The sequence below is a fragment of the Falco punctatus genome (genome assembly GCF_963210335.1).
Source record: "Falco punctatus genome assembly, chromosome: 12".
NCBI classification, from domain to species: domain Eukaryota; kingdom Metazoa; phylum Chordata; class Aves; order Falconiformes; family Falconidae; genus Falco; species Falco punctatus.
This window is the reverse complement of record NC_137592.1, coordinates 7,347,265-7,359,866: the sequence shown is the minus strand read 5'-3', so window position 1 is coordinate 7,359,866 and position 12,602 is coordinate 7,347,265. Positions and strand designations below refer to the sequence as shown.

Below are 12,602 nucleotides of genomic sequence, written 5' to 3'. Positions count from 1 at the left end.
CTAGGGAAACACAAAGGAAGAAAACAGATGAATACAGGGCAGAAAGAGAACACCTACAGTGCTTTACGGACAATTCTCTAGTTTTGGCTAGGTCAGGGAAAAGAAGCAGCTTGAAAGTTCCGGAGAGCTGTTTTTTGTACTGGCATTAGGGACCCAAAAGGAAATTGCACCTCTGCTGGTTTTGTGACACTTCAGGTAGCCTTTGAGCAGAGCTTTTATGTTTGTATTCAGCTTCACTGAACTCTCGTAAATGCTGTGCCAGATCTCTAGCTAGTGCTATTGATAGTGCTAGCAGTATTGGTGGTAGTGGATGGCAGGATAAGAACAGATGAGGTACGTGTGAATTTCACTGGTGAAAAGCTTCAGTGCTCTGTCAGATTCAGTGGGTCTGGGCGTGTTCTGATTTAGATCATGAGGCATGCAGTCAAAATTAAATTGAATTTTGAGAATTGCCGAAGCAGCAAAGCTAGATGATCTGATGTAGGGAATGCTGGCAAAGATAAATTTATTTGAAAATACATCAGTCTGGATTTCTTTGCTCTGCACATGAAAGGAAGGGAATATGGTAGGAGTGATGCCATTATTCCTTTCTCTCAACAAAGTTCAACAGTGTAGTTAGAAGGGAAGAGTAACCTCTCTTATTGGGCAGCAGCATAAACAGGAATTAAGAAAAAGCAGGGTTTCTACTATTATTTGAATCAACCAAAATGGAATTTAGTCTAGCATAGGCTCAACTGTTAACTTCACTGTCTTCCATGGGGTAACACTTGCTGTGAATATAAAATTCCATTAATAAAACACCACCACTTGGGAGGTTTAGGAGCTCTCTTTGGGTGGGAAAAAACTTTGACCATGGGTTTCTGTAGCTCTGCAGAAGTTAGTTTTGGAGACTAAAGATGCTGACAAAGAACTGACAAAGCTCCATTCAAGCCCATGTTGCTATGCCAACTTATGCTAGCAGAGGGATTAGATAGAAAATGGTTTCAATTTTTAAAGTCAGACCTGTGGGAAAGGTGAGAGATGTGTTACTGCTTTAAAAGCATGAACTCAAATAGTAAACTCTTTTCAGTGGTTGATGTCTCTGTTTTGTTATTTTGTTAGCTTCGATGATTGTTCCCACATCTCTGGGGTGTATCCAAATTGTACAGATTTATTTTAAATCTCCGATTTGCAAAGACAGAATGGTGAAGTGACTTTCCCACATACATTTAAAAATCTTTTAAAATTTGTTTTACTGATGTGCAATAAATCATTCTTAAATAACTTGGGCTTTTCTCCATAATTGTTTTGGCAAATGCTAAGTAGACATGTATTTTTAGTACAGTAGCATGTGCCAGATCTTCAACAAGCGTGGATCAGTATAACCACTCATTATAAGCCATACGTCTTTATTTTAGCTATAAGTTTGACTTTGTCTACCACATTATGGTTTCATGTGCTTTTACCTAATGAAGACTACCTAAAAGATAAGATCATGGTTTTGGAAGAAGTTACATTTGCCATGAAATACACGAATATTCATTGAATATTGATGAAACATTATGTTCCTAAATAGGAATACTAAGGTCTAATGATGGTGGATGACATTGCATCAAAGTCAAGGGGAGTCTTTGTGCAGATCTTCCCACTTAGATCAAGACAGAACACTTTGAGCTACTTTCTTCCCAGCCTCCTATTTATGGCTCATTTTAGGGCCAGGGTCTTCTGGTGGTGATGTCCGGACCATGTAATCCCATCATTATTTTAGTTTTTGTTCCTTTCTCTCTGATCTGAGGGAAGGATACAGGCTTTTATTCATTGCTGTCCTGATTACTATGCCTAGATCAGGTTACATCTCTGCACTGTAGAATTGCTCCAGTTTAACATATATGCTTTAGAAGCATTTTGGTTACCTTCGTGATGCACCCCCTCTTTTGCAAAGTGTGCCAGCCAAGGGTCATTCTAATGATCATAATGGAGCAAAAGTACAGTGCTCCAGCTGGTCAGGAAAAGTAAGCAACTCCAGCAATGCTGTATGCCCACTGCCAGCTAGGGATGATGGTCTGTTGGCATATTTCATTGTAAAATGGATGTGCATGCATTTGTGGTTTCAGTACTATCTGGCTAACCATCATTTCTGTCTTTTATAGACGGTTTTTCTAATATATTGAGTTTTTTTCTAGTATCTCATTACTATGCACCCTTACTCTGAGAAATTTGGCAGATTTTCACCAAGACTGAAGCCTGTCTTTTATGCTGCTTTCATGATGATTCCTCTGACTACACTGCAAGTCCATCTTTCAGGAATGTGTCACTGTTCCTTAGCCAGGGGCTTTGCCTGACAAGGCCTGCCTGTGAGGCTGGATTTAATGAATCACATTAGCTTGCGATGTTGTTTTTCCATTGCTGTATGAAATGCCTAACTCCATAAGAGAACTGCATAGATGTGGAAGGCCAGTCCCTCAGTTAGCCAACTACTCTCCACATGCACTGCCTAGAGATTTGGCCCACGTGCCTCAAAACCCAGAAGTTTGCAAGCCTGAACAGATAGGAGGAAGAGTGACTTGTTAGGCTTGCTGTAGTCTGTGATAGTATCCTGCAGGCACAGGTAGGACACAGCTCATTTCCATCCACATCCACAGTGTCTCCTGCCACTGTGTTATGTCATCTGTAGGGTGACTGGTAACATGTAATAGTGCATGTCCTCATACTTTCTCTGAGAAAATAGTGCATGTCCTAGACTTCCTATTTACAAGTAGTTATGATGTAGGCTGTATAATCTCCCAGTCCCTTCTCACGATGTTGATAGATATGCTGCTTTCTAGTGCCTTTCATATAAATAACAGCAGTAACCCCCACCCACCCCACTCCTATTTTTCCCAGAAATATGAAATGCTGCAGAATGGCATCACAGTAATATTGTGCATTTTTCAATACAGTCAAACTAACAGATGCAGCTTTATAAACCAAAACTTTTGACAGATGCAGAGCCATGTGCTCTGCTGTGTTATGTAACTGTCTGTCTGTCAGAGACGAACTTCCCACCTTTAAGACAATGTATACTCCACTCAGTTCTCTCTGTAATCAAACTCCAATAAGGAAAACTATCTGAGTGAGTCCCTCAGTGCAGTATTTTCTTTATTTTTTTCACTAGGCTCTGATGTAGTTAATTGACGTGGAAAATAGGCGTGGGCATCATGCTCGTGTGAGAAGGCTTGCACGTGTAAGAAGGCTCAAGAGTACAAGCTCTACCACTTAAGGTCAGAATTAACTCTAAGTAGCACATGTAAGTCCTTGGGTTAGATCCTCAGGTTGTGTAAATCTCAGCGGAAGTCGAGTGTTGTATTGATTTTACACTAGATGAAGATCTAGCCTCTTATGTCACTTCAGCCTGGCTGTGCCTGTGCCTGGAGCTCTGCCAGTACAAATGCAGATGGCTTGCAGATCTTGGGATCTGAGGATGGCAGTGAGTTCCCAGCCAGGTTTGAAGGATGCTGCTGTCTGCTTGAGAAATCTGCAATGCAGGTCTGGCACTGGAATGGTGCTCTCTTGCCTTTTTAAATGGTGGTTTTGTAGTACTGCTGAGTTTTTGTATTTCACAGGGGCCATGTAGAGCCCAGGTTTTTATATAGATATATATGCACATATCTCTCTTTCTCTCTCTCTCTCTCCCCCACCTCCCATTCTCCGCACACACACACACACACACCCCCCGAGATTGCTGGCAGATCTCTGTCCTAATGTGATTATAAGCAGGCAGTATGACAAGACTGGCTGAACTGTTACCATATGGCAAAGTCTTGTTTAATAAATCCCCATCCTCTTTTGGGGACTGGTCCTCCAAACAGGTGATCCAATTCTGAATTGCTTATGGAGTTTCCAAGGGAAGGGAAAGTCCAGGAAAGTTTAAAACTTGCCAGGAAGTGTGGGGGTGTTCAGACCCAGGCCCCACAGTTCTGCATAGCTCAGGGCACTTCTCCTTTCACAAAGCTGTTGCAGAAGGAGCCTCAATTCATGCTAAGAGGTCCCTTTGCCAGCTGTTATCTGGCAAGCACAACATTGTGGTTTCACTGGTTACTGAAGATCCACAGCAGAGAGCTCTGCTTTGGCCCGAGGATTTAGAGGGAGAAGAGAGAAGAGCTCTAGCAGCTATTTCTGTCCCTTGTCCTTCTCCAATCTGAAGACAAACAGCAGCATGCACAGCCTGTGCCTGCAGAAGGGGAAAAACAGCCCCTCTTCGGTCCTCTTAGAAATGTCAGTTCTTACCTTCTCCATGATCCTGTCAATCTGGCGGTTCTGTGTGTCGATCTCGTTGCCCATGTCCAGGGCCATGTGACGTAAGTTGCCAATGATGCCACTGACCTGCTCGAGGTTCTCATCCATTTCATTTTCCCGGGCATCATTTGTTACCCTGGGAGCAAAAAACCAGTTCTTTGAAGCAGACACAAAGGAGGTTCCCCCTGAAAATCTGATTCACTCAAAACCTCCTCTGCATCCTCCTTCACTTGTCATCTGAGGAGCATGCTGCTGTGCTCGGCTTAGAAGAAAAGGGATTAACAAGTAGCTAGCCTGAAAAACATACACTTAATTTTTTGATTTGGGGCTTAATTGTCTAGGTTCATCACCGCTTCATTTGTACTGCTCATGTCTGCTTCTCCTAGAAGTGTTGCTGTCTGAGCTTGTCTGTACCACATAGTACACCTGTCTGCTAGTGATGGTCCTTCTCAAACAAAGACTGAAAGGGTGCTCCTTTGGGACCTGTGTGTGGTTAGAGTGTGTGGGAAGTGCTGGACGGTGGTGGAATTGAAACTATACCAGCTCCCCTCCTTGAACTACACATAGCTATGGATACTGTCCAGTCCTTGTACATTTGGGGCTCACTGAAATATTGGGGAAGAGCTGCTTCAGCTGTAAAAATCCTGACTTAACATCCTACTTAATTAAATGTATTTCTGGTAAATGACAGAAGCAGCTTCTCTCAGATTTACTGGCTTTAGTAAAGAACCTTTGTCTCTCATTCTTAGCACTGTCTTTTTCAGTAGTTTGGTTTTTAGTAGAAAAAAATTGTGCTTAGGCCAAGGCCTAGTTCAACTCTTCAGTGACTAGAGAGGCATGTGATGACTGACACTGGGAAAGGCAAGATCCATGGGTTCCACTCAGAAGATCGCTACTTGAGCTTTATGCGATTTGTGTTTCTGTAGGTGCCAAAAGAGTGCTACAGGCTATTTGCAGAATGATTATGGTGTAGCATAACTTCCTTTGCTGCTATTCTGTTATCGTGCCCCAGCCTTCATGTTGGTGGGGCTGCCATCCAGAAATAAAGGAAAAAAGTGAATGGCAGACCCAGCAAACTTAAATGGCAACTCCATCCCACGCTCCAGATTGCATGACAGCATTGTTTCTATCACACTGATTTCCCTTTATCACAGCAGCCAAAAAAATAAGTGGATAATAGTTTTGGGAAAGATAATTACTTATTAATCTGGTGTCCTTAATCTTCAGAGATCAAAGCTTTGCCTACTGGTATGCCTTTATCCATTCAGCTGATAGCATTGTCATCTAAATACATGCTCTATAAGCACTGTAATCAGTATGTACTTATTGCTGGATCCCTATGTATTGCTGAAAGTTTGCAGTTTGGTTGTCATTAATATAGCTGTGTGATTCAAACTGGCTTTCATTTGAGTGCGCAGGGGTTGCCACTAAAGCATCAGTGTTTCTCCATAATTGTGGCTTTACAGCAGCTAGGGAATGGGGCGTCATTTCTCACTTACTGAGGTTTTTTTGATAGTCACAAGCAGGGAAGTGGTGCACCTCTAGTTAAAAGTGTGCTTCAAGTTCTGCAATTGACTCAGTGCTTTGGCAAGGAGCCTGAGGCTTTTTTTCTTTTTGAAAAGAAAGGAAAGGGTGCTGGATGCTTTGGTACATCTTCTGGCAAGGATGGATAATGAGCACTACATATCTTGAGACATAATAACAATAAACTAGTATTTATCTGACAATTAATTTCTGAAGTATTTGACAACTGTCATTAATAAGGCCCATAATAATGCCCCCAGGAAAAGTGCAGGCAGCTGGAGTGCAGAAGACAGTGCTTACTGGCAGTGACAGTCTGCAACCTCACATTGCTGCTGTGAAGTAAATAAACGGATACTATTTCTATTTTATTATTGCCCAAATCTGGTCAGTCTCAAGGAGGAAGGTTTAAGGCAAGGTTTTCAAGCATCTTCTCATTCTCAGAGCTAAGACCCTTTCTTCCAGGATTTCCAGCCACGTAACCATCCTTTGCAGTAGCTCAGGGAAGCACCCACAGGGCCAGGGAAGTCAGTGGATACGGTAAGCCTTTAGTGCCTGTCTTAATCACTGACAACCTGAATCTGAGCACAAACCACTTCGTGAAAAACACTGGCTCCACTGCATTACTCAGCACCACTGAAGGAGTTAATGAGCGTCACAGAACTCATGACCATATGGAAGAAATCTAAATATATCAGTGACCAGGAGAAAGAGAGAAAACAGTAGATAAAAGGCTCACCTGCGGATAAAGCCACCACTGATGGCCATCTGCTCCCGTTCATCTACGACACGTGCAGGCTGGCTGGCTACAACACCGTCCTGATTATTGCCCCAGGCTTTTTTGTAAGCATCACTTGATTTAAGCCTATGCAAAAAAGATGATGAGTAACAGAGCATCAAGTGGACAAGGACAAACACGAAACTTTACTTCTCCAAGCTAAAAGCTGAATCAAGCAAATGAATTTTCAGATAAGAGGGTCATTGATTGTATACCGATATATCATAACCCTGGATAAAAGGAGGGGTTTGGGTTTTGTTTTTTTTACTTTACTGCCACAACAACTGTGATGGTCAGAAGTTTTGTCTCCAATAGGATGAATTGCAGTTGTCAAGTCTACAACACCGCACACAGGTTTTTGGATGTTGACTTAGTTTCCAGAAAGAAGATTAAAAAAAAAATAAAATAAAAAAGAAAAAGAAAAAAGAAGAGAAGAAATACAGATAAGTAGAAAACATTGTTTCATTTCAGTGACACATACATTTTGACATCAAACACAGAGAACGTACTGGCAGACAGACATAAAAACAGAACTGCCAAGTATAGTGTGTACATCACATCACAGCAACACACCCTCCTAGAGAAAAATGGATTTGGCTAGATTTTAACATTTTACCATGCAGAAGATTGGGCTCCTGTTGATTTTTTTTTAACATGTATGTGGCATAACAGGCATTTAAAGCCACTAACCTTTCCCAAGGTGATTTGGGATGATTTTATCATAAAATTCATAGGGTTCATTAGATTTTTCAAATAATATATCGGTACTTGAAAATAGTAATCATACATCGACAGTTGATGTACAAACCTTTGTCCACAGAGACAAAAAGTAAAATAGGCAGAAGTGAAATGAGTGCAGGAGAAAAGAAAAGATACGAGCAATCTAGCATCAGAAAGGGAAATTTTTCTACATTTTTCTTCATGCACCAGCTACAGGCATGAATAAGAAGTGAAGCATTCTCACTAAGCACAGTTGCCCCAATAGTTCATCATACTCTTAATGCATCAGCGGTAACAGCCTTCACAATAAGCAAGACACAGGCAAAAATGGATCATCACTTCCTTCAGGAGTTTTAAACCACAGGACTTAAAAATAGCCTAGCAACTTGTTATAGTTGTTGGTTATGACAGTTACATTAGCTTTCAGAGAGCCATTTTTGACTGAGCTGCCATGGATAGAAAATTAAAATCCAGGCATACCTTCAGTGGCAGATTAGCATGTGCAACATATTTAGGGTTGCTGTCATTTGGGTTGTCAGATGAAATGGAACACTTTAATAGGAGAGTGTGAATGTTTGGGGTCTGTAGGTGTAAGTTCTTGATTTTATTCTGGAAATGGAGCAGTTTCCAACAAACCTGTTGGGAACTGCAAATCTCCATGGTTTCCCTGTTCTTTGGTCAGCTCCAGTCAGTCGTATAAACAGCCCTGTGGCTTGGATTTATGGGGATAAACTGAATGTGCTTCTGGGGGATTTGGGAATGGACACAACAAACCCATAATCCTCTGCTGTTATGTTCTCTCCATGCCCTTTGAAGCAGCTCAGCTTCTGTTGAGCCTGAAGATGTGTTGTATGCTCCAATATACAATTAAAATGTAGGTGAAAAGAGGATCTTTCTTACTCATCTATTTTGTTGCTTATTTCTTTTAAACTTTGTGAAGACTTAAAAAGATGATGGTTGGCTTGTTTGTTCTTAGTTCTCTGAAACTATACATCAGCTTTGGCATTTCTAAAAATGAGTGGAAGTAATTCTCGTTGCACATACATTTACAGGTTTCTGCCTGTTCTTTAGGCCTGTGCAACTTTGAGAGAGTCAGTCTCTGTTTTTGAGATGAATGACTTTACACACCCAGAACTTGATCTCCATTTTTTTGTGGACTTCCCATTAAAGTCAACAGATGGAGTCTGGGTCTCCTCATGGTCAATAGCAATTGCAGTCTGGTCCAAGTCTCATCCCATGGGCATTTTCAATCTCCTAAGAATGTAGGATCAAGCCTTACATTTTGGTAAGGCTTACAGAGTTCTATTTGCTCTGTAAATCAAAGTATAGTTATGTGTGAAATGGTCAATCTTTTTTTCAATATATGCCATTAATCTACCACCAGCCAGAAGAGCATTAGGGGATCACGGTGATACTGATGCCCAGAACTGTATGGATTTCTCTCCTTTCTTGAGTCCTGGCATAGTGATTCAAGGAACAGTCTCAAAAAGCATTGTTCATTCATTCTCTGTTACTGAACACACTGACTGATTAGCAGTGCTGGTTTATGAAATCTGGCTACAGACTGCAAAGGTCAAAATACTGCTTCAAAGCAGGAAAGAGACACCTCTAAAAATTAATGTCCCCCACATCAAATGCATGCAATATCTTTCTGTTCTTGCATCTATTGATTTCATGATACTGCAATCACAGTGAAGTGGTAAATGTTTTAAGGCTACATGTCAGGTGCTAGCCCCATACATGCCACAGGTCTGGCTGTCAGTTCTGAGCAGCCTTTCCTACAGTACGGAATATTAAAGCTGCTCTAAAAAATGACAATTCCTGCAAAATACATAGGAATCTTTTGTATTTTGAGGGTGAACTTTTGATGTAGGCATTATGCCAGATTTCTCCAGGAAGAGCAAGCCAGAACAGTGTTCCTTTTTACCCTGCAACAGCTTCTGGAGTGTGGGAGATGTGAAGTTTCTGCTGCATGCTCTTGTGCCTGCAGCTCTTCTGCACTGGGTTCTCTGGTGCAGGACAGCAGGGCTAAAGCCTGTAGCACAGCTGATATCAGTTGCAGGTAGTCCCACTGTCTAAGGCTCTGTGTGTGTGTGTAGCTCTTTCTATTCCTCCTTGCCTCTCTCCCATTGTGCATACCAAGGCAATAGTACTCATATTCTAGGCAAAATGTTTACCCCAGCAAAGTATTTGTGGCTTGGTACAGGAGCAAAATTAATTTATTTTTTTTTTTTAATCTAAGGTTGTATCTGTATTGTGTCCCAAGGGAATTAACTTCAAAATAAATGGTGACTGATAAGGCAGAAACCCAGTCCTACTGTGTTGATTTTTGACAAAATATCCACTGACCTCTATGACAGCTGTCTTCCCTTTGGTCTTGATAATCACGGTAGGATCGAGCCCTGGCAGTGAACTAAATATCTGTGCCACTCACTAAGGGAGCACAATACTACCGAACAACTGCACTCTGCTTTGTTTCCTGCCCAGTCTCTGGCCAACCATTTATGAGTGTTTTCACTGTAGCCTGGTTGCATGCCTACTCACTGTGTGCTGGATTTGCTATTCCTCAAGGACTTCTGGTTGGTCCACTTTGTCCCCAATTTCCTACACCCACATAACCGCACATCACATTTTCATTTGGCATTTAAAACAAGCTTTGCATTACTGGGAGGACAATTTCGCTCAAGTCTGATGGCATGCAAGCAAATTCGATGCATTTCAACATTTCTGTTTAGTGTACGTGCTACCCAAATGAGAGAAATTTGGCATGTTCAGGATTTCTCAAATTTGTTGCCTATGGCAGGATGAAAACCATTTCAAGTTGTGTTCCAATTGTGAAACATCATGTCTCTTCCAAGAGCTCATCAAGGGCTATTTCGGTTGAACAATGAAAAAACATGCGATTTTCATCCAGAATTTTGAGTAATGTTTATTACAACCTCTTCTGAATTTTTTCAGCTGTTTTTTTGGTTGTTTGGTTGGTTTTTTTTTCTCATTAAACTTGTATGTAAATATATGTTTCAAAATTTAGGCTCTCCAGGAATAAGGTAGCCCCAGTGTTTTTGTTTGCTGGAAAATGGAACCACTCAGTACACTTTGTGTAAAATGTTGAAACTTTTACCATTAAAAGGTGTCAACAGTGAAGCTTTCACTGCAGTATGCCTGATTTTAATGCAACTACAGTAATTCCCAGTCAGTTGTCTATGCTATGAGATGAATGCATTTGAACCAGAATCGTTCTTTCTGCATGCCACATGCTCATCCTGTCCATGTGCCTAGCAAGGATGAGCTTCACAAGGCCTTTGGGATCAGCCTTAAGTGCTCAAAGAGATGAGGCAGGCAGCACCTACTTGTTACATGGACAGACACAAAGACCACAGAATTTTCCTAGGTCCGTCAAATTCTTTTCTGCTTCTTTCATGTCCTTATTGATTTGGTCCATTCCCTCTTCGATGCGTTCCAGTTGTTCTGATTAAACACAAGTATTTTATCCCCACAGAATGAAGCAGATGGAAAAGGACAAAGAAAAAAAAGACAAAAACTTCAGACATTCACTGTGACAAAAAAAACTGGACACCACATAGCAGAGCCGGTACCCAGTACCTACTTGTTACAAGGACATATGAAAAGGCCACAGCATTTCCCTAAATCTTTTAAATTTTTCTCGGCCTCCTTCATGTCTTGGTTGATATGGTTCATGCCTTCTTCAACACGATCGAGTTGTTCTGGTCAGGACAAAGGGATGACAGTGTGGAATGAATTGTATTTTTGTTTGTTTGCTTTTGTCTTCAACAGAACATGAAAAATGACCATGTAGAACTGAATTAATAATGACATTACAATGCATTAATCTGAGGTGATGCATTGCTGAAAGGATGTATGCTGCAATGGATGCCAAAGATGTTTTTTTACTAATATGGGAAGAGCAAAACAAAGGAGGAGTTTGTTTGAAATATATTAATTAAAACAAGATGTAATGATGTAGAAAGGAAGGGTTATAAAGTTCAAGGTCCAGAAACATAATACAATACATCCACTTACTAAGACACCAATGACATCCAAGAGAAAGAAAGATAGTGTTATTATTTTGCATTTATGTATGTTAATACAAGAGAAAAGGTGTCCTTCCATGGAAAATACTTCAGTTACTTATGCTTACAAATGCCTTGGAATTAGGTGGTTTGGGGCAGCATGATTGCTTTGATTAGTGAGTGAGAGAGCTGGTAGTAACAGTACCAGAGATGGAGCGAGCTGTTAAGATCCGTGTCCAAGTACTTGTTTTTCCAGAGGCTGAGGAAACTGAGACCTGCCACTTTGATTTGCATTGGATATTAATCTCTAATCCGAGTATGGCTTCAGGGCTGTTTTTTTTTCTGGTATGGATGCTGAAGATCAGGAGTAACCCCAGTGAACACAGAGCAATTGCAACCACTCCAGGAGCCTGATGCTCAGTGAAAGAGGACCACTGGCTGTGACGGTTTTTGCCTCTGTCCCCAAGGGATCTTACAAAAACAAGCATTGGGTGAAGACTCAAGTCTTCAGTGGGGTCACTTCTGCTTTGCTCCAGGGCAAGTTATGAAGCACCAAGCCCAGTAACCAGCCATATAGAGACACTGTCTCTCCACTGGCATCAAATAGAATTTGGCTTATTTCCACCTAAGGCTGACAATGATGTAGGGTTTTCTACTGACTTGGTAGTTCAGAATAATTTGATGTGTTAATTTCCTCACTATTAAAGCTGGGGAAAATGGCCTAGAAGAACAAAATGCCACAATGTAAAATTGTAGGAATGGATCCTCCTCTGATGTAAATTAATATAGATCCAGTGGGGTCAGGAGTCTTATGTGGAGTCAGCGGTAGCAACAGCATTTTACAGGGGTGGAAAGCCTCACCATTTGTTTCAGGAAGGATATACCCAAATAAGTATTACACAGGATGAGAAAATTACTCCGAGTGTATTTCAGTTCATTAAAATTCATTTCATTTCAATTCAATTCATTCATTTCAATCCATTAAAATTGGTAACTGTTCCTAAAGAGGCAAAGTAAAGCAATCCCAGTAAAAACCAAATACACCCCTATTCCCTGTATTGAATAGAAAATATACAATCACAGAATTAGACCTAACGAAAGGACCTAAGAGAGCACTGGTTATAGGAGGCATTTAATGTCATCTCTGATGTTGACTGAGTCTTATCCAGAAGAAGAAAAAAAAAAAGCGTTTTAGAAAAAAAAATCATGTGCATATTGACGTCAGTATAAAACTCCTCTTGACTAATTTGGAAACATGAATAGGCCTACTTTCTTACTTGGGTTTCTAATAACAATTG

At 40.9% G+C, this 12,602-nt stretch overlaps 1 protein-coding gene across 3 annotated transcripts in view; it reads right to left on the bottom strand.

Annotated features, from left to right (window-relative positions):
• The window catches only part of SNAP25 (synaptosome associated protein 25), a 66,180-nt gene that overhangs the window by 1,321 nt on the left and 52,257 nt on the right, over positions 1–12,602 (bottom strand). For 2 of the 3 annotated variants that reach the window (XM_080407765.1, XM_080407764.1), the window contains 3 exons: positions 10,624–10,741; positions 6,515–6,640; positions 4,246–4,390 (listed from right to left, as the gene is read on the bottom strand). In XM_080407765.1, coding sequence (XP_080263891.1) covers positions 4,246–4,390; positions 6,515–6,640; positions 10,624–10,741 — 389 coding nt within the window. Of the gene's footprint in view, positions 1–4,245; positions 4,391–6,514; positions 6,641–10,623; positions 10,742–10,880; positions 10,999–12,602 lie in introns of all 3 variants that reach the window. The other variant, XM_080407766.1, reaches the window with a different exon arrangement.